Source organism: Peromyscus leucopus, chromosome 16_21, assembly GCF_004664715.2.
Source record: "Peromyscus leucopus breed LL Stock chromosome 16_21, UCI_PerLeu_2.1, whole genome shotgun sequence".
In the NCBI taxonomy this organism is placed as follows: Eukaryota; Metazoa; Chordata; class Mammalia; order Rodentia; family Cricetidae; genus Peromyscus; species Peromyscus leucopus.
The window spans coordinates 10,305,610-10,328,026 of NC_051084.1; the positions used below are offsets into that span (position 1 = coordinate 10,305,610).

The 22,417-nt window shown below is 55.4% G+C and overlaps 1 protein-coding gene across 1 annotated transcript in view; it reads right to left on the minus strand.

The window, feature by feature from the left end:
- Positions 1-9,901: 9,901 nt before the first annotated feature.
- Grm4 (glutamate metabotropic receptor 4) overlaps positions 9,902-22,417 on the minus strand; it is a 29,514-nt gene continuing 16,998 nt past the window's right edge. Inside the window, exons 6-8 of the mRNA XM_028888344.2 lie at positions 19,599-20,534; positions 15,524-15,770; positions 9,902-10,848 (exon numbers count right to left, since the gene is read on the minus strand). Coding sequence (XP_028744177.1) covers positions 10,799-10,848; positions 15,524-15,770; positions 19,599-20,534 — 1,233 coding nt within the window. The 3' untranslated portion in view covers positions 9,902-10,798. The remainder of the gene's footprint in view (positions 10,849-15,523; positions 15,771-19,598; positions 20,535-22,417) is intronic.

Sequence of the window (22,417 nt, forward strand, 5' to 3'; positions counted from 1 at the left end):
TACATTCAAACTACCACAGGTTGTAAAGTTCTCGGGTACTGCTCCAGGGCTATGCCTGTCTGCTTCCCTCCATGATGATCACAAACTAACCCCAATTAAATGATTCATTTTTAAGAGTTGTATTGGTCATAGCGTCTCTTCACAGCAATAGAGCAGTAACTAAGACTGTTGATTATTTTATCAGAGCAAGAAGACAAGTAATTAATTCACCCAAATGTCCTTAGAGCTGCCTTATTTGAGCTTTTAACCATTTCAAACATGGCATTTTAAGTAAATATGCACATAGTTTGGACCTAGAGATAAATCTTCCTTTTTAAAAATTATTTTATTATTTTATGTGTATACATGTTTATCTGTGCACCATGTGTGCGCCTGGTGTCCTCTGAGGCCAGAAGAATGCATCAGACCCCATGTAACTAGAGTTACAGACAGTTGGGAGCTTCCAGGTAGGTGCTGAGAACCAAACCCGGGTCCTCTGGAAGAGCAGCCGGTGTTCTTAACAGCCGAACCATCTCTCTGGCCCCCATCCCTTTGAAAAAAAAGATTTTAATATTTTATTTTCATTTATATGTGTGCACATGTGTATAAGTGTAGGGTACCTGGGGAGATCAGAAGAGGACCTCAGATGCCCTGGGGCTGGAGTTTCAGGCAGCTGTCACCTGCCTGGGAACTGAACTCGGGTCCTCTGCAAGAGCAGTGTGGCTCTTAACTGCCAAGAGCTTTGTCTCATGTAGCTAAGGCTGGCCTCAAATTCACCAGCAGAGGCCAACCTGGACACACATTCAGTCCCTAATAAGAGACCAGACTGCCTTTCTGAAAAAAAAAATGGGGGGAGGGGGCATGAAACACATGAAGCCACAGCTCTGAAGAGCTTAAGTCACATAGGCAGCCTGAGAAGGACAAAGCTGCAGAGCTGACAATGTCCCAGGAAGTGCTCAGGGACACTCCAGGCCACAGAAACCTTGCTGAAGCCCAGTGAGACCACAGGCCTGGGCAGGGGTGGGGGTTGAGGGGCTGGGGGATCGACACAGAGTCAGGGTCCAGAGGAGGGCCAGGGAAGGAACAGAGAAAAGCTGGGCTCCCTCAAGATGAGGACCTTGGGCTCCACACTACCTGTAGTTGACATGGGCCCCCAGAGACTGTCCAGCCTGTGGGCACAGAGCCGCACAAGCAAGGCCTGGCGTCCCTGTGGGTGCACAGGACCCTGGGCCGACTTGCCGCTCCCAGCATCCTCTGGAGTTCTGAAGCCAGACTTGAAAGCATCTGGCTGTTTCCAAGTAACAGCTCATATCCATGAAGTCAGATGACTCCTTTGTAGACAAAAATACCTGGTACCCCAGGAGGCCATCCACTGTGTCTGGAGTCGGGATCTGGGGTCATGTCAGGCTTCGGGAGACAAAGAGAGGGAAGGCTTAGTCGTGATGAGAGTCCAGCCCAGAGTGACCCCACAGCAGAGACACCAAGGATCTCCAAACAGGCTCATCATCACACGTGTGCTCAGGAAGGCCAGAGAGGTGAATCTGTAGCTAGAGCCACAGAAGACACTAAAAGGACCCACCAAGCTCCTGGGTGGGGACGTTCCTCCGCTGAAGCTGTCAGTGTGCTGGGTGTGACCCACAGCAGATGGAGGTGGGGGGTGGTGCGGGGGGCGGGGGCGGGAGGGGGGCAGGGCACAGAGGTTAGTGAACCTGAGGACAGCCACAGGACGACAAAAGGAAGGAGGAGTTCAAGGTTATCCTTGGCTACATAATGAGTAGGAGTCCAGCCTGGGCTACATGAGACTGTGTCTGAGATATGACAGATAGATAAGTAGACAGACTGACAGACTAAACACAGACAGATAAACAAAACAAGAAGCGAGAAGAGGAGCCCGTCAAGATGGCTCAGTGGGTAAGGGTTCCTGCTGCCAGGCTCAAACACCCGAGTTTGATCCTGGAACCCGCACAACAGAAGTAGAGAGCAGACTCCCATACGTTGTCCTCTCATCTTCACAAGAACCCCCCAAAATAAATAAAATGTAATAAGAAGAAAAACTTTTTAGAGAAGAAAGACGCACCGTGGAGCTGGGGGACAGTCACAGCCTGGGATCCGTGTGTGACAGAAGTCTCCAGAACAGAGGGCATGAAAGGGACAACTAAAACATTTCTGAAGAAATAATGGTCCCAGACTTTTCAAGTGGAATGGCCGCTATAAAAACCCAGAGATGGGGCTGGCCGGACGGCTTAGGGGTAAAGGGGCTTGCTGTGCAGGCGGCCACCAGAGTTGATCCCCAGAACTACATTAAAGGTGGGTGAAGACAAACAATTCCACAAAGTTGTCCCCTGACCTCCACTCATGTGCTGTGCACACACAATAAAGTTTATTTGAAAATGTCCTAGAAACTCGGCAAACACAAACACAAGAAGAATGCTGCCCCATGGCACACCGTCAAACTCTTCAAAACAAGAGGGGCACACCGCCCACGGTAAGAAACACAGGATGGGGCAAAGGGGAGGGGATCTGGGCAATGATGGCGCCCGCCTTTAATCCCAGCAGAGGCAGGGGCAGGTGGATCTCTGAGTTCAAGGCCACCCTGGTCTAGAGAGTGAGTTCCAGGACAGCCAGGGCTACACAGAGAAACTCTGTTTTGTTTGTTTGTTTGTTTGTTTTTGAGACAGGGTTTCTCTGTGTAGTCCTGGCTGTCCTGGATCTTTCTCTGTAGACCAGGCTGGCCTCGAACTTAGAGATCTGCCTGCCTTGACCTCCTGAGTGCTGGGATTAAAGGTGTGTGCCACTACCGCCTGGCTGGAACCCTGAATAAAAAACCAAATCAAACAAACAAACGAAAACAGACAGAAATGACGGACGCAGACGAGGATGGTAGCAGAGGGAGGGAGGGATGGGAAGGTCGAAGTTAGGAGAGAGTGTGGACTATGCTGTGGGTGAGTCTGTGTGGCTGACAGAGTGCCCAGGACAGTGGGGACACCGTGTGGCTCAGGCCCTGGTCCAGCGTGCACCAGATATGCTGGGGAATGCAGTCACTTTAAGAAGCCCTAAAGCTGCAGCTTCTTACTGTGGAAGTTTCTTTTTAATTGTGTGTGTGTGTGTGTGTGTGTGTGTGTGTGTGTGTGTGTGCGCGCGCACACACACACACACACATGACTACAGGTGACCTCAGAAGCCAGAGAAGGCATCACATTCCCCTGGAGCCGCAGTTTGTGAGCCATCCAGGGTGGGCTGAGAACAGGGCTCAGGTCCTCTGGCAGAGCAGCGAGCTCTCTTAGCCACCAAGGCAACCCTCCTGCCCTGGCAGTTCATTCCTCGCTCATGGACAGCTGGTCATGGGTGGCAGAGGCTCCCTCCCCCACTGACCAGACGTTTTCCCCTCAAGTGTCGTCAGGACCGGTGACTGCCAAGTGGGTTCAGCATGAAGACGCATCAGACTGAAGCCACGGGTGTCATCGCGGCCCACAGTTACTGTCCCACAAGTCACATGACTTAACCCGACCACACGGCAGGCTGGGGAATGAGGTAAGTGTGGACAAGTCGCTAAGTGCTGAAGTTATGGACTGTATTTTTATTTTCACACTCATCTGTTGTATTTGCACATGCACATATTAGTCAGAGGACAGCTTAAGTCTGTCCCTTCATCATGTGGATCCCAGACATGGCGCTCAGGTCTTCACACTGGGCGCCAAGCACCTTTGCTCACACACCCAGAACTTTAAAATAGAAGAAAAAGACAAAAGGTGGGCAGAGGCCTGGGGTCCTATTACCCGGGAGGGGCCAGAAGACAAAGGGACCTGAGGGCATGCGGCCTGACTCGGAGACACTCACATCCTCCCCCAGCGGCTGGGTGTCCAAATCACCTTCTGTATCTAGTTTAATCTGTTTCACAGCTTTAGAAAGTGAAATTCAAAGCCAGGTACAGGGGTATACGCCGAGGCAGGAGGATTGTGAGCACAGGGCAGCATGGGCTACTTCAGAGTCCCCGTGTCCTGGTTTCACTGCTGTGAGGAGATACCCTAACGAAAAGCATCTTACAGGAGAACAGATTGCCGGGTTGCGCATAACTTGGAATTCCAGGTTGCCGTCCATCGTGTGTGTGTGTGGGGGGGGGGGCCGAGGTGGTGGGGACCTGAAGCTGGTCTCACACATCAGTCAAGGGCAGAGACCTGGATGATTGTGTGCCTTGCTCAGCCAACTTTCTCTACTCCATACAGTCTGAAGCCAGGTCCAAAACTAGGGACTGGATCTACCCCATGGCAGGCTGGGTCTTAACAGATGAGGCGATCCAGGCCACCCACTCACCACAGCTGTGCACACAGTCTGCCTGACCTAGACAACCCTTCACTGGGATGCTCCCCAGGTAGGTTCTAGGTTGTGTGTCAATTAAACCCATCACACGTCTCTCAAACAGAACAGGGATTTCGGAGAGGTCAGGGTGCACAGCATGGCTGGAATGCTCAAGAGCTGAGGACTCAGGAAGGAGAGGCCCCCAGAACTCCTCACCCTCAGGTGGCAGGCTGAGGACAGGCCTGTGAGGCCCCTGTCTCATTCCTGTGTGAGATGGGGCAGTGGATGGTCCCAGCAGCCCGGTCCAGCTCAGCCTCCTCAGCTGGACAGCACCTCGTGCAGATCTCCTCTTGGCCTCGCAGCTAGCTAACCCATGCCCTTCTTCTATCCCCTCCACGGCCCCCCACACGGAAAAGGCCTCTCTGGTCTCAGCCAGACCACCAAAGCTGGGGAAGGATGGTCTAATTTGCATACTCAGGCTCCTCCCCGCCCTTTATTAGGGGCACGGTTGCCATAGCAACTGTCCCTGAAGCCTCTTCTCTGCAGCTCTTCCTCCCCTTTCCACCAGAGCAGGAATTCTATATGCTTACTCTGCTCTGCACTCGGAACTCACTTTGGTCTTAAGGGTGAAGAAACCAGCCCAGAAAGGGATAGCAACTTGTTCAGGGACACACAGCAAAGTCCCTGACAGAGCCTCAGCTGGAATCCAGGTCTCCTGACTGGCAAGGTGCCTGTCATCCCAGAAGGGGACTGGGCAGTGTGCTGCTGTTCCATGCTTTTCCCAGCTCCCCATCTCATCCCATAGGAACCCTTAGAAAGAAAGAATGTCCCTGGAATGCCCTAAAACATACCTGTTTCCTGTCCCTCGCCCTCAGGGCTGATGGCTCCATGCTGGACTCCATAGTTGTCAAATGATCGGTGTGTTTTGGGTGAATGGGCTTCGGGGGGGGGGCGCCAAAGGCAGCATCTGAAAGGTTGTTTGGGGGGTGGGAGCAGGCCCATCAGGAGGAGCCACCCCCCCCCCAACTCAGCAGCACTCGTTATTGATGGGAGAAGACCGCCCCTCACCACACAGAGACAACGGCCCCCAGAGCAGCCAGCAGACTCCTTCCTGGGAGCAGAGATTTATTTAACTTTTTATTATGGAAAATCTCCAACATCTGTGGAAGAAACGTGGCAGGAACTCCCACGCGCCCACTCCCAACTCAAGAATCATCAGTTCGGACACAGCCATTTCTGCTCTCCCCTGGGTGGGCTGGAAAAAATCAGAAGCAAGCCTGTGAGGAAAGGGGGAAGAAGCGGCCGAGGGAAGCCACTGGGCAGGGCTGGGGCAGGGAGTTCCCAGGGGAGTTCGGGGGGTTCTGGGGGCAGTGGCACCCAGAAGGCAGGGCGCCTGCCTCGCTTAGGAAGCCAAGCCCCGGTCCCTGCCCCAGCCCCGCCTGGCTTTGTTTCCCTTTCCCTCCTTCCCCCCTTCACTTGCAATAAAAACATAATTATGGGCTTTGTAAGAAAAAAAAAAAAAAAGGCAAATTATGGTGACATGCTTTAATTATGTGCCAGCAATGGCGGGCTGAATTCCACGGGCAGGGCCTCAGAGGTTACCTAAAAATAAAGCAAGAAGGCTCATTAGATGTTAATTGCTACTTTTGCCAACTGAAGTGAGATCCTGGCGCGTGTGCTTCTCAGCACACAGAGCTGTCTGGGGAACAGGCCCGATGATGCTCGGAGGGCCAGGGCTGAGGCTCGGGGGATGGCCAGGGCAGTACAGGGAAGCTGAGGGAAGCCGGGGAAGCACCTCAGTCTGCCCTGGATGCTCATTGGACATCTGGACTCTGAGACTGGGAACAGTGTGGGACCCTCATGAGACCGTAACGAAGATGCTCAGGCCCTTCCTCCAGGTCCCTTCAGGGTGAGTGCCTCCTTGGGGCTCCCTTGGTGGGATTGAGGGCAGAGGTGGTCCAGGGACAGCTGTCACAGTGCTAACTGGTGTCCCCCTCTGTCCTAGCTCTGGACCCCAGGCCTTCTCGGCCTCCAATTCCAGGGGCCAAGAAGTTGCTAGGAGGACAGACGTTAGGCATTTAGCAGAACCAGCCTTGGAGCTGGAAGGACCCAGGATCCAGCTCGGCATGCCACAGCTGGTCTCACTGGGTCCAAGAGGAATGAGAAGGTGCCAGTGTCTGTCCATCTCACCTGGCAGCTCTTGGCCCTGGCCCAGGTAGGAGCAGCTGTCTTATCTGTGAACCATAGGCAAGCTTGTAGATGGGCGCCTCTGGTCCCCTGGCTTCACCAACCCCAAGGCCTGGTCCACGATGGACCCACAGTACCTCAGCCCTCCCTGGGCAGCTTCCCCAGGCTGGTGCAGATCTGCGGCCTGTAAAATGTCTTGGCTGTGCTGTGTGAGCAAGGATAGAGAGGGTACTGGGAGTATGGTCCCCCACTTAACCTCCTTAAGACTGAGACTCCAGGGGAATGTTCCAAGCCCTATGGGGATTCCATCTTCCTGTCTTCCAATGCCTGTCTTACTGAAATATAAAATCCTAGGCATCTGCAGCACCTGTTCACAAGGCTCAGGGGATGGCGTAGGGTGCACACCTGTCCATGTGGCTCGGGGTGGGGGTGGGTGCAGACCTATCCACGTGGCTCAGGGGGTGGCGTGGGGTGCAGACCTGTCCATGCAGCAGGGAGTGGCATGGGGTGCAGACCTATCCACATGGTTCGGAGGTGGGATGGGGTGCAGACCTGTCCATGTGGCTGGGGGGGGGGTGCAGACCTGTCCACGTGGTTCGGGGGTGGGATGGGGTGCAGACCTGTCCATGTGGCTGGGGGGGTGCAGACCTATCCACGTGGTTCAGGGGTAGGATGGGGTGCAGACCTGTTATCCTAGATACCCCAGAGGCTGGCACAACAGAACTGGAAGTTAAAGGTAGAGTCAGTGTAGAGAAAGCTGTTTCAGAACAGAAAATATAAATGAGAGGAGGCTGCTGGGGTACTTAGGGGTAGAGTGCTTGACTAGAGTGCAAGAGGCCTGTGATAACATCTCCCGCACAACAAGAAATGATAATAAAACTTAATTTAAATTTAGGGTGGGAGCTGCCAGCCGGCCCAGGAAGAGCTTCCCCTCACCTTCCCAGAGCAGGTCGTACCAGCGTTTCCGTCGCTTCCCTGACTGTCTTCCAGGCGGTGAGTACAGGGCCCTCATCTGCTCCCCACACAGCTGGGCCCCTGATTTGCAGGTCATCCTTCCGGTCTCAGGATCATGGGCCCCGTTTCCTGTGCCCACACTCTGGGTTCAGGGGCTCAGAATGCACCCAGCCCAAGGCTTCCCTACTAAACACTAAGTGGCCATCATCATTCCTCAGGAATCAGCATTTCAGAGTTTAGTCTGGCTTCCTGAGGGTGACTCCCTGGCAGACGGGATTCCTCAGTCTGTGCCTGCCCACGGGGTGGGGGTGAGAGGGGAGACTGAGGACTGACCTTGGCCGCTCCCACCATCCCCTCCTGACTGTGAGAGGAACAGAGAGGTATGGCCCCTATTGAGTGCCCGTTCCATCATAGAACAATGGCAAGATTACCACGCATAGGAATGGGCCAAGCTGCAACTGTAGCTCTGGGCCAGGCCTTCTACACACGTAGCCTTGAGCCTCAGAGCCAGGGGGCAAGGTGCCCAGGCTGGGGTGCTGTGGGAATCCCCCAGAAGATGCCTTTTCCCTTCGAATTCAATCCTTCCCCCATACACCTACTTACCTGGAAGCTTCCAGAAATCACCTGTGATCCAGTATTCTGCGTTTGCCTGACTGAGCCTGGTGCTGCTAGCACAGCGCGACGGAACCTAATCTGAGAGGTCTTGGGACCGACCTCGCAGACAGAGGGAGACAGCTGTCTTGCTCCTCCCCATCACTAGCAGCTGCAGGGGGCCATGAGCAGGCATGGTAACTGGAGGCAGAGGCTGAACAGCTGGCCCCAGAGTAAGGGCTGGCTCATGGGGTCAGGGACCTCAGCTGATGCACCGCACAATGATCTCGTCTGCATAGCTCACTTGATCCCTGATGCCTCCCTGCCCAGGGCCCCCAGGTCCCTTTGGTGCTCCAGATCCCTGTCATCCAGCTATAGGGTGGGAGAGTCGGGGAGGGGCAGTGCCAAGTGCCGGGTCCCACTGCCAGCTGTGGCCTCCTTATGTCACCAGCTCTGTGACTGTCTCCCGGCAGAGCCCAGCATCTGAGCCATGCCCCCCCCCTGCCTACCTCCCGACCTGTCAAGGGAGCCAGCTGCCAACCACGCACACCTGTGCACCTGCTGCTCACACTTGCCACTAATCTAGGCCAGCCGTCTACACCAGACCGCCACACACAACAAAGACGCGTGCACAGAACAGACAGACGCACAGACCCGCAGATGTCACACTCCTGAAGTACCATGTGCCAACCCATGGGTCCAGAGTACCTTAGCACCTGGAGATAGGAAAGTAAGGCTGGATCTGGGGACCCTGGTGCCCTGAACCAAATTCTGTAAGGGATGCCCTTGTCTGAGGGGGCAGGGGCCAGGAGAAATGTTAACGGTAGAATAGATGAAGTACTTACTTCTTTCTTTAACGATTCCTTATTTTCAATTGTATGTGTATGTGTGCAGATATGTGCATGGGTGAGTGCAGATACCCAAGAACTCCAGAAGAGGGCAGCAGATCCACTGGAGCATGGAACTATGCCTGATGTTGGTGTTGATAACCAAACGTGGGTCTTCTACAATATGCCATGTTGTGGTGATATAGTGTGTCCTCCAACATATTGTGTACCCTAATAAAACTTATCTGGGGTCAGAGAACAGAACAGCCACTAGATTAGACACAGAGGCCAGACAGTGGTGGCACACACCCTTAATCCTAGCATTTGGAGGCAGAGATCCATCTAGATCTCTGTGAGTTCAGGGCCACATTGGAAACAGAGCCAGACATGGTGGCACACACCTTTAATCCCAGCACTTGAGATCTCATGTCTTGCTTGGGAAGGACACACACCTTTAATCCCAGGAAGTGATGGCAGGAAGCAGAGAGGTATAAAAGGTGTGAGGACCAGGAACTAGAGGCTTTTAAGCTTTTAGGCTTTTTAGCATCAGTTCAGCTGAGATCCATTCAGGTGAGGACTCAGAGGCTTTCAGTCTGAAGAAACAAGATCAGCTGAGGTGTTAGCGAGGTGAGGTTGGCTGTGGCTTGTTCTGTCTTTCTGATCTTTCAGAAATTACCCAATATCTGGCTCCAGGTTTTTTTTTATTAATAAGACTTTTTAAGATTTATGTTACGCCGGGCAGTGGTGGTGCACGCCTTTAATCCCAGCACTCGGGAGGCAGAGCCAGGTGAATCTCTGTGAGTTCGAGGCCAGCCTGGACTACCAAGTGAGTCCCAGGAAAGGCGCAAAGCTACACAGAGAAACCCTGTCTCGAAAAACCAAAAAAAAAAAAAGATTTATGTTACACTGTGTAACCACCAAGCCACCTCTCCAGCCCCAGTAGATACTGGAATATTCTGCAGTGTCCTGCTCACTTTACTTGGGATACCAAGTCCCTCCCCCAGCAGCCCTTCTGCCTCTGACCACCAGTTGTGGCTGAGCATGGGGCCCTCAGTGGACACACAGGCCAGGTGCAAAACCATGTGTTTATCTTTATTAGAAATGTTCTCAGTATAAAAACAGTCATGCTACACATCAGGGACCATCACCAAACACCCAGGCACTGAACTCCGTGTCGTTGGCAGGAAGGGCAAGGCGGGCAGGCGGGCAGGACACACGGCAGACGGGTAGGGTGGGCGAGCAGGCTGCAGGCCACAGGGACACACAGAGGCCACCAGGAGGACGCAGCACTTTGCAACACACTCAAGATTAGTTGTGTTTGGGCTTTTTTGTGTTTTGATCCCCCCCCCTTTTTTTTTCTCTTTTGTAACATGAAGGAGTTGGTGGATGGAGTGAAGGGAACAAAACGTGGAAGAAAATGAAGTCGATGGGACAGAAAAGAAAAATGCATGAGAAGTGACATGGGGCGGGGGTGGGGCAACTCAGGGCAGCAGAAGGCGTGGGACAGGCCAGATGGCAGAGGAGGGGCAGGGGCAGAAAGGAAAACACAGAAGCAGAGAGCCCAAACAGACAACACATGCAGAGCGAAAGACGGAAGAGAAACGCAAAGACGGGAAGGACCAACCAGGGTCACCAACAGGACAGACGGAGGCAGGAGGGAGAGAACGCCAGGGCTCGGGTCTGGAGACCAAGCCCCTGTGCTGGGGCTGGGCACGACATGGGTCCAGACGGAAGGCCTGTGTGGCACAATCTGGAACTGCCCCGGCCATGCAGCCTCCTCCGGTTGCCCACCACGGCTTGCCCAGTAGTGATGGCCGGGGTTTCTACTGTCCTCAGCACCAAGCCACATTCGTGGATGCCCATGGGGCAGGCAGGACATCAGCAGGGCCCGCAGGAGTGGCCCTGGCCCGATGCACCATCCTTGGAGGTTGTGACTCCGTCACTGGCGTGGCTCCTCAGCCCGGTTAGATGGCGTGGTTGGTGTAGGTGACATAGGTCTGTTTGGTTGCCAGTGCTGGAGAGAGATCAGGAGAGCCAGGCGTCAGCACTGCCTCTCCCAAGGCCTCCTTCCCCAGAGGCACTGCCCACACAGAACTCCATCAGGGTCCCAGCCCAGGGCACCCCACCTGGGTGCTGGGCACACCTGTCCCAAAGCTGCCTCTCTTGTCATCCGAAGCCCCAGGTCCCACACAGGATTCCCGCCACCACATCTTTGCTCAGGTGAGCCATTACCCGGAGCATGCCTCCTCCTCACACGTCACTGAGATGTGACCCCATCTTTGAGTACCTCCCTAAGCACCTCCCCACTAGAGAACCCTTGTCAACCCCTAACTCTACCATGCCTTAAAATAGTTCTTTGGGTGTATGATGTAATTACAGAATCTTAAAACATTCGCCAAGGGAAATCTTTCAGAGGTTCAGCCCCAGATATTCTGGAAAAGAAAACACTCAGTGTGTTAGCATGGTGGCCTAGAGGAGAAGAATAGGGATGAGGGGAAAGAATGGTAGCCAGAGCCGGGGGGGGGGGGGGTTGCTTGGCAAGCAGCTGAGACATGCAGTGGGCTCACAATGCCCTCTGCCCAAGCGAGACACCAGTCCCTGGTCCTGGAGACGCTGGGGCATCCATCCTGTCCACTTCTGGAGGCCTGCCCCCTTCAGTCTGCAGACTTTGGACCAGGCATTCTCTGCCTTGATCACTCTGCCCCCCCATTCATGTCCTCCACCCCAGCTGAGTCTGACATGGCACATCTGAGGTCCTCCCATTTCCTGGCCACAGCACCCTCAAGGACCCTGCCCTAGGATCCCAGCCCGATGATGACATCAGCTCTCAGAGGCAATGTGGGTCTCCCCTACCCCACCGGGGCACAGTGCGACCAAAGGAGGGTTGTCTCTGTTGTCAGTGAACCAAGGCCAGAGGCATGAGGCAGCTGGCCACACCCTTGGCTTGTCCTGCCTTGAGAGGTTTGGGGGTCTCCATCAGGGGCAGGGACAGTGCCTGGGGTTGGGGTGGAGAGGGGCTGGATGGGAAAAGATGCTCTCCTTATCTTGGAGCTGACTTGTTTCCCTTGGGAATCTTTCAGCTCTGAAAAGGAGACACACCCATGGGGATGGACCCGGGACAGGTGACCTAGAGGAGAGGAAGTGGGGCAGGGCAGCATGGAGGTCCACACGTTGTCTCCCGGTCCCTGTTACACTGGGCACGTGGCTGCCACGTTAAGGACGATGTTTCCCAGCCTCTCTTGCAGCTGAGTAGGCTCCATGGTAAATCTTGTTAATTAAATCCAAGGGAGCGATGGTGTCCTAGTTAGGGCCAGTTATCAACTTGACACAGCCTAGAGTCATTTGAAGGAGTCTCTGTTGGGGGATTAGCCAGATCAGATTGGCCTGTGGCCATATCTGTGAGGAATTGTCTTAATGATTGATACAGAAGGGCCAGCCCACTGTAGGCTCGACCATCTTCGGGCAGGTGGGTCTGCACTGTATAAAAAGCTAACAAAGCATGAGTCAGAGAACAAGGCAGTAAGCAGCCTTCCTCTGTGGTTTCTGCTTCAAGCTCCTGCCTGTGTTTTTGCTTTAACTCAATGATGGACTATAACCTTTAGGATGAAATAAATACTTCCCCCACCGGCCCCAAGTTGCTTTTGGTCATGGTGTTTATCACAGTAATAGAAAAGCTAACTAGGACAGATGACGTGCAGCTTCCACCACAGCTGTTTCCCTGCACTTCTGCCCTCTCTTGTCTGCTTCGTGAGTAGAGGAAACACTGGAGATGGCCTCAATCCTTGGGGAACCAAAAGAGCAACAAGATGGAAGGAACCTGGGCCATACCTCACTCCTGCCCACCTATCATCTTCTTTGACATTAGAGAGAGAAAAACATTTGCCTGATTTGAGCTTCTTGGTTTTTCTTCTGGGATCTCAGGACCAGAGTTCAGTTCAGCTAAAGAAATAACTTTCTCCTGGCCAGGGATGGGGGGGAGCAAGTGACCTTAAGTGGTAGCTGGCTCCCTGTCTGAAGCATCAAGCAGAAGCTGGGTGCAATGGAAGGAAACGTGCCCTAACATTCAGGGAAAGATAAGAACAGCAGTATGCAAAGCACCCCTGAATCTCTCCAGGGAGCTGGATAACCAAGATTGCAGGATGATGGGACAGAAGTGGGAGGCATCCTGGGCCTGGGACGGACTAGGACTCAGGAGAAGAGGCTGGGATGCAGGATGGCGGGTGTGCTGGGTGAGAAGCCTGTAGAGGTCCATTTTAGTAGGAGGGAGCTTCCTCCTTCCTGGATAACCTTAGGTGGCTTCCTCCTTTTCCTGCTGAGCCTCAGTTTCCCTACCTATAGTTAGAATAAACAAGTAAGGTGGCCCTTTGTGCCTAGAATTCTTTTCCCAAATGACTGCCAAAACTTTCAACACTTCACCATCTGAACCCCATTGCCGCAGCAGAACCACAGTGGGTGGTCCCTCTGGCAGTCCTGGCTTCCGTGAACCAGCCCCTGACCCCATCACCCCTGTGCAAACTGATGAAAACTGTCTCCCAGCTGCAAGACCCTCCAGTGGCTCAGGGCCTAGAGAGAGAAAGAAACCTCAGCAGTGGTGGGAGCTAACCCCCTGCAGGGGGATGCACGTCTCAGGCCCTGCTGCACCAGTAGCTGTTAAGGGAATAAGAAAAGAGCACATGGCAAGGGACATCCGGGCCCCACTAGCCAGAGCTGCCTGTTTCCTCTAAACTACTGGAATCACTGGCTCCAGAGCTTGCAGAATGGGGGTCTCAGCCCTCAGCTGCAACCAGGGGGCCCTCAACCCTTTTTCGAAGCCTGTCTCACCATCTGGAAAATGGGAACAGCAAGTTGACTAGCAGTAAGGCACACAGAAAGAATCAGCCATCCGGGAGGGGGCCTGGGCCACCATCATCGGGGCCTCCTCAGCAACTGCCATACAACTGGCCAACAAGCTAACCCTCCTCAAGCGGGAACATCTCTACCTGTAAACCACGTGCTGACGAACACAGCAGCTGGCTCTCGGGCCGGGGCAGATGAAACCCTCAGGTCTAAGATGCTGGACAGAAAGGTGCTGTGCCAGTGTGGCCGGGGTGGGTGCCTGGCGCTGCAGAAGTGCCCTCTTTGTGAGTGGAGGCACAAAGGTGTGGCAGAGCCCTCCCAAGGGTTCTCCGTCACCAGCCAATCATAGAGCAATTGGCAAGACAGCTTGAGGCACGAGGCTCGCAGCCACCACTTGTCGCCCTGTGACTCTGCACCAATCCGCCTGCAATCAGGGTTCTAAATTATTTATTCTGTTGTTTGTTTAAAGATACGTGGCCTGAACCTGACAGGGTGAAAAATGTCCCTGCTGCATGGAAGTGACCCCCCCCACTCCTCCCTCCCACCCCCTCATCTGGGCTGTCCCTAGAACTGATCACTGTGCAGCCCTGTCACTGAGAGACAGGGGACACAAGGAGCTGCCACCTCGGCCCTGGCTGCAGAGGGCTCTGGGCCCTACCTTGCAGGAGCAGGGTGGGCGCTTGGCCTCCCCTCCCTGCCATACTTCCTCTTATGACCTTGTGACCGGCCTGAGCAGGGCGGAGGGACAATGTCTGTGAAGGCCCTCGACCCTGTGGCCCCTCTGATTGATAAGTGCGATAGTGTCGTCCTCCCAAGTTATAGCATCGATACATCCTGCTCCGGGGAGACGGCAGTGCATGTGTGTGAATGCATGCGTTTGTGTGCATGTGTCTGTCCATTCGCTTGTGGAGCTGTGTGCAAAGCTGCTTCTGCACTGGTGTGCAGGGCCTTGTAGGAATCGGGCTGGAATGGGCAAATGTCCACAGGAAGGAGCAAGGGGTCCCCGTGCTCAGGCCAGAAAGAGATGCAGCTGCTCTGAGGACCCTTGACAGTCAGGAGAAGATGGAAGCCAGAGGGGACACCCTGCCCTTCCCATCTCCAGGCAGTACCTGAAGGAAGAGCCAGGACCAGAGGGCAGGGGTTACATGGTTTTTTAGGAGGAGGAGCAAGAACAGGGAAGTAAGGTGGGGGGGCTGTTAACACAAGCTGGGGGACACATCCGAAGTCAGGCGTATTGCCCCACATAGAGGATGGGGACCCCAGAGACAGGGGAGCCATAGTGCAGGGAAAGACACCATGTTGAGGTCGGTCTCACTTCCTCTGGGGGTCAAGCCCAGGTCGAGCTGGTCCCTGCTGCCACCACCTGGCTCTGTATGCTGCCTCCAGCTCAGGACCCTCTTTCTGAGATCTCTGACAAGCCCCTGGGGAGATGCTGATCCATGGGGACATCAGTCAAGTCCCACCCACTCCATCCTCACCCACCTGTCGCAGGATGGCCATGTCCTCAGTCCTCATCTTTCAGACCCCATTAGGGACAAAGCCAAAGGTCCCTCCTGGGTTACTCCAGGAACTGGGCCTCTGTGGCAGCCCTGCCCCCAGAGGGACTGAGAGATGCTGCCAGAACGAGATGTGGTAGGGTCTCAGCACCCTGCAGGAACCAGGTCAGCTGGCACAGGGAGCCTCGGGAGTTCTCTGAAGCCGCCAGGAAGGGCTAGACGGGACAACTGTGCTCACCTGCAACCTACTGTCTCCCACTGGTTACCAGAGAGCAGGCAGTTATGAGGCCTGCAGGCGCCTGTGCAGGAAAGGGGTGGGGCAGGGCCTGGGAGACAGGGACGAGGCTACACACTCACCTGGGGCCTCCAGGTTCTCACACAGCTCTGACTTGGCTTCCCCATTGGGCCTGAAGTTGCCCTTCTGCGTGAACTTGTTGGACATGGTAGCTGCGGTGACCACGGCTTTCAGGCTGCGCTTGCGCTTGGGCACATTCTGCTCCGGGTGGAAGAGGATGATGTAGACTTTGGGCATGTAGAGCATTCCCAGGGACACAGAGGCGCTCAGACTCACGGAGACCGTCAGTGTGGTTGTCTGGATGTACAGCTGTGGGTGGCCGCAGGTGGGGGTCAGAGCAGCCTCACCTCATGCCATGCAGTCCGCACCACTCTGCCACGACTCCACCCACCTGGCCCTGCCCGGCCCTGCTCCATCCAGCTCCATCCACCCCACTCTGCTCACTACCTGTCATCCTAGAGGGCCCTGACCTGCCCGGCACCCTCTTAGGAAAAGACAGCTGGGATAGGCCTGCTCTGCACCTGACGGCTTCGAGCAGGAGGACGTCGTCATATGGAGCTGGGACTTCAGAATTCCTGGGACTCACATCCTAGCTTGTGAACTTGGACAGGTCAGTCCTTGTGCCTCAGTTTCCTTATGTACAGCACAGACCTGAAAACTGTAGTACCTACCTCACAGGGCTGTGGTGAGGGCAGGGTTAACAGTGGTCAGGGTGTGGGAAGCACCGTCTGTGTGTAGAGTGGCAGAAGCCCATGGAACCCCCACCCCATCCAACCAGGAGAAATGTCTCCAGCACGCTCTTGGGGACCAGGGCTGACCTCCGTGGGAGCGGTCCCTGCACAGGGCTGCTGTGGGTGACATGAGCACCCACTGGTGCCTTGGAATGGCTCCCAGCAGCCCCTCATCCGGTGACTCTCCACCATGTGCCACCCATGTGGAACAGGCCCCGGCAGGGGACCCACGACACCCAGCGGAAGACGGCCGTGGCAGCAACACTGTCAAAGCTCATTTCACGCTCGCTCACCAGCACTAACGGTGACAGATGTTTAGTAAAATGAAAGCCCATTAATCTGGGTGTCGGATAATCCATTCTTCAATGGCGGAAGCCCTCCAAACAGAGCCCAGCAACTGCCACAGCCCCGCCCAGGTTCTCTCCCACCTCCTCCTTTCTGACAGGTGATCCAGGCCCTGGCTGCCCCTCTCAGCTCAGCTGGGGCCCCAGATGCTGTCATGGAGGAGACTGGAAATGACCCTGAGCCTGGGTTCCTGCTCTAGAGTGCAGCTGATGCTCCGTTCTTCCAAGAAGACTGCCAGGACTCCCAGTGGCATCTTGCACACCTCACCGCTGGCCAAGCAGTGTAGGGCACAAGCCTACACTTCTTTCTGAAGTCACAGAGGTCCTGAGAGAGATGGTGCCATCTACCCTGGCCCATAGTGAGATGCTGGGCAAGCCTCTTTGGGCTTATGGCACACACTATTCATTAACACAGGCAGAGTGAGCAGCATTTTGGACTGTATGTAATAGGTGCACAGGAACCCTGTGTGTGCCTTTGCCCCAGTCTATAAATGGCGTCCAGTGCTGAACCCAGTCACTGTTTCTGGGTTATTTCCCTTTTCAGCCCAGGAGCCTTTCTGAAGATACAAAGGGGTCAAGAGCAGCTCAGACTAGAGTTAAAGCTGCTGAAGATCTGCTCTCTAGCTCCCTGGGGTCCTAGCCACCTCCAGGTAGAAGAACGGCTGCCCCCCTAGATCCTCTCCTTGCCCCAGGACTCAGACTTCCCCTCCAACTCTGGAGCTGGTCTCTGGCTCCAGCACCTTTTCAGGAGTCCCCTGTGCAGGGGCATGCATGGCTCCCGGGGCAGGTGGCTGGTGGTCCCTTCTAGAGAAACCATGGTCCTCTAGAGCTCAGGTGGCACCTGAGTCGGGACAAGGAACGTAGGAGGGAGCCAGACCTCAGGGTGGTCTTAAAGGCATCAGACCGAGGGGCAGCCTGCCATGGGACCTCACCACCTAACCATCTCCCAGTCCCAGGGCCAGCCATGCCACCGTCCTGTTCTCAGGCAGACCAGCACTGCAGCTTCGTCATGGAGCTCTGCCTGAAATTCTGCCAGCCACAGCCACAGGCCCCCAGTGGAGGACGGGATTTGATGGGGGACAAAGCATAGAGCAGGGTTTGGATGTGTGGACCACAGTCCGCTGTCTCTGTGCCAGGGTTCTGAGAGGGCCTGGGGAGCGGAGAAGCTCCGCCCACTTTGGGCGTCCACTCAGGCGTCTGACCCAGGGGGGCTGAGGATGCTGTAAAATCAGGAACCTCCTCTATCCCAGCTGATCCACAGCCACATCCTGCCCAAGGCTGGTGAGCAGTGCCCTACACAAAAGAGAACGGCCACTTTAGATGGCTCACAGCAACACCTCACAGCTGTCAATCCTGAGAATCCTGGCTAAGGCAAAAGAGCCATCACTGGCTCGCCAGAACAGCCCAGGCTGCCTCACATGACACCAGGGGAGCCATGCAGTCCTGCTAACACCTGCACCCGTGTATATGTAACACACATGTGCCTGAACTCACACACACCCGACTTACACCCTTCCCTGCAGCTGGGTGCACATGCCTACACACAGATCCATTCAGACAGTTGTGTGGCCACCTGTATGTGCCCACCAGCTCCTGCACCCCTGTGCACACACACCCATCCATACAGGCAGCTGTGAATCCCTCAGCACACATCAGGCCCTCATGCCCATAGCCCTGTGTACCTCACACACAGCTCATCCACTGCTGAGCAGGCACACGTGAGAAGGCCATGCTTACATCTGTTTCTTTCTCTCTCTCTCTCTCTCTCTCTCTCTCTCTCTCTCTCTCTCTCTCTCTCTCTCTCTCTCTCCCCACCCCAAACCCACTTCATGGCTCCAATACAGCCTGTTCCCTTCCCTAACTCTGGCTTGTCAGAGCTCCACGCCATGGCTACAGGAGCCTCTATGGAGGCTGGTGTCCCAAGTGGCAAGGACTCAAAACTCTATCTCTCCACCCTGACCCCATCTGGAGGCTGGGAGAAGGGCTAGTGCTGGGAAGCATGGCAACATTGGTAAGGACAGCCTGTAATACAGCTCAGGATGCAACTCAATCCCTCTCTGGATTCTGATAGGACTGTCTCTGATGGGGATACACCCTAGCAGCTCCTTCCAGGTACCAAGAGGAGCCCCTTGGAGGGCAGGTATACAGGATAGGAGGGCAGGGATCCAGGATGGGAGGGTAAGGATCCAGGATGGGAGGGCAGGAATCCAGGATAGGAAAGGAGGGATCCAGGATTGGGGGGGGGCAGGGATCCAGGATGGGAGAGGAGGGATCCAGGATGGGAGAGGAGGGGTTCACCCCAGAACCTGAAGACAGAGGTCTGGCCTCTGGGAGGACAGGAATGTTGTGGATATTCACTCTGCCAATAGCTTTGGAGTGCCAGCCTTAGGGCATGGCCTCTTGGCAGGTTACATGACTGCTTAAAACTGAGGAGAGAGGCGTGCTTGCTCTCTCTGGTGGTGGTCGGAGATCGGACTGCTGGTTTCATTCACCCCAGGCAGAACGGAGGACCACGGCGGCTGTTTACTTTGTTCTGTATCCGTGAGTGCATTTTCTCTCCATTTTATATCTTAATAAATCCTTGATACCCTTTTAACAGACTCTCCTGGCTTCACTTATACAGAAACCCACTAGGGATGGGTGAAGTAGGAGGGCCTTAGCTGCCATGTTGTGGCCTGGCAGCCGCAGACCCAGATGTCCCCGCCAAGACACACAGGATGGACTCCCAGCAGTGACTCTCTCCCCCTGGTGAGGCCAAAAGCAATTTCTCAAGCTGCCATCTCCCTCAGGTGTGGGGCCACACACCACAAGGGCACACCATAGAGGGGTGTGGCCTCTGCCTGTCCCTGCCCTCAGCGTGGGAAATAGAAAAAAACAAACAAAAATTAAAAAATAAATAATAAAAAGATGAAATACAAAGCAAGAGAAACCCAGAGGGGAAAAACCTGCAACTGGGAGAGAAAACAGAACGAGGTGTAGAAGTGTCTCCAGGGGCTGCCTGGGCTCTGGGCTCCCGCTCTCAATCCCCACTCGGCCATGCCCCCTGGCCCCCCACCACCCACCTTGTCGGCCGACTGTGAGGTGCCAAAGAAGATGGGGATGAAGGCCAGCCAGACGATACAGGTGGTGTACATGGTGAAGCCGATGGGCTTGGCCTCATTGAAGGTCTCAGGCACACCTCGAGTCTTGATGGCATACACGGTACACGTGACCATCAGCAGCATGCTGTAGCCCAGCAGGCAGATGAGCGACAGGTCAGAGATGTCACATTTGAGCACGCCCCTGGCAAAGCGGGGGTCCAGTGTCCGTTGGTCCTGGAAGTCCACCACTGAGTGGGAGGGGTCCACCACAAACCACACACAGATGCCGAGCAGCTGCAGGGAGATGAGGCTGAAGGTGATGGCCAGCTGGGAGGCTGGGCTGATGAAGCGTGGGGCACTGACTGACCGCTTGCCCTGTTCGAAGATGCGGTAGATGCGGTTGGTCTTGGTGAGCAGGGCTGCGTAGCTGATGCTCATGCCGAGCCCCAGGAAGATGCGGCGGAGGGAGCAGGTCCCCAGGTCGGGCTCTGCGATCATGAGGAAGGTAGTGGCGTAGCACAGAAAGATGCCCGCCAGCAGCACGTAGCTCAGCTCCCGGCCCGAGGCCTTGACGATGGGGGTATCGTTGTAGCGCACAAAAGTGACCACCACAAACAATGTGGCGGCAATGCCCACCACGGCCAGGAAGAGAGGCAGGACGGCCCAGGGCGAGTCCCACTCCAGCTTGATGATGGGGATGGGCTGGCAGCCCGTGCGGTTCTCTGTGGGCCGCATGTCGTAGGGGCAGGTTTTGCAGGTGTAGCGGTCCACCTGGTACTGGTACCCTGTGCAGGGCTCACAGTGCCAGCAGCAAGCCATGCCCTTCACGGTCTTCTTCCGCTCGCCCGGCTGGCAGGGCAGACTGCAGATGGAGCGCGGCAGCTGCTGGCCACTCCCCGGCCACTGCATCCGCTCTATCTGGCAAGGACAGCACCACAGAGCTGGCTTTGGGACATGCTGGCAGCGCCCAGACCTTACCCTCCACCACCAACACCACCCCCGAGCTCTCTGGCTGCACACCTGAATCACTGGCCACAGGCCCAGCTTCCTGGAGTTCATCTGAGCTGACTGGCTGACAGTTGGAATCAGACAGCTTACCCATGTGACCCAGACACCACTAACTCAATACTCATCTGGAGAAACTGAGTCTAGGGACCGTAGACGTGACACCCTAGAGTCATACTGAGCACCAGGGCAAGACCAAGACCCCAGGAGTCCTGACTTTCAAACCCCGAGGCCTGGAAATCATGCAGCCAGGAGTGAGTTAGAAACGCCCATTTCAACCGGCCGAGATCTCTGCCTGTGGGAACAAGCCCCTCCCGTGTGGTTCTCATGCCGGAGGCGTGGAAGAGGAACTACCTCAGAGCTCAGCCCTGAGCTTCCTCCCACCCAGCAACTCCGGAGTCCTGCTCAGCTGAAAGCAAGGAACAAAGATTTAATCAGAAGCCACTTAATGAGTGCCCCGGGGTTAGCATTCCTTTACATCTGACACAAAATGAGAACACAGCTCCAGGGCTCTGAAGATGCTGGGAGCAAAGCAAGCCACAGGAGCAGTGTCACACCTACCAAATCCGTACAACGGTATAAGGAGTAACCTGGTGGCCAGGGAAGCTACAGGTGCTGGGCCAGGGAGCCTGGTTAACCTGCAGGCCCTGATCGAAGGAGCGCTCTTAAGCAGCCAGGCAGTAAGCTCGTTCTCAGAGCAACAAGCCTGGCCAGATGGGACCTTGCGGGGCGCAGGGCGGAGCAGGGCAGTGCGGTGCGGTGCGGTGCGGTGTGTGCGTGCGTGCGTGCGTGCATCTGTGAGTGCGTGCGTTCTCTGAATGCCCTCTCCTGCAGGAATGTGCCAGGCTGGTTGAGGCTGTTCGGAGAGCTCCAGAACTGAGTAGAAAGGAGGAGGGAGGGGCATGGGGTAAAAAGGAAGTCTACATGAAGAGGTTTTCTTGGGTTCTGGGTATTATGGGATGTATCACTCTAGCAGCCAAAGGGAACAGTCCCTATGCCACGATCCTGAAGGAATGATGAGCCCCGGGGCGATGGTGGGTATTCTGGAAAACCCTGGTTCCCATGAAGATGGCCCAGTCCCTAGGGTCCGTGGTCTGGCTCGGGGCTGTGAACCTTTGAGAGAACTCCTTGGCCCACTGAGTCTCTGTCCTCCACCTGTTCCAAGAGTAGCAGGTATGAAGTCACCTTGTCTCTTACTACTCCTGGAGACTCCCACAGGGAATACTGTGGTACCTCACTGGGAGAGCCTCCTTCATCTGCAGGTCCCCTAAGGTAGCCTGCTAGCCCTGGTCCTCTCCCTCAGCTCCTCTGGTGATCTGGGAGAAAGCTGGAAAGCCCAGCAATCACCGTACCACACTGCTGTGACTCAGCCCCTTCCCCAGATCAGGGGCAGAACAGGCATCAGGAGGGTGCCCCGGGCTGGGCCAGCAAGCTGGGACTTGGGGACAGACAGACAGGCAGGGAGGGAAGGGAGGACCTTCAGAACTGCACACACACACACCTACCCAGCCTTCAGTCCCAGTGTCTGTGAAGGAGGGACAGGACAGTGTTCGCCTCACAGAGCTACCAGCCTCTCAGGAAGACCACATTGTTAGAACTGCAGTATGGGGGGGTACGCACGCGCATGCGCTGGGCTGCCGCTGCGAACAGGCCTGGCTGCCTCTGCCCTCTGCGCCCAGCACATCCTCATCCACCTTCTCTCTACCTAACAGGGGGAACCTCGTTCCAGGAACAGGTTCTGTCCCTCCAGCTACGTGACCTCAGGAGAATCCCTCCCTAGGGACGGCATCCTGAGA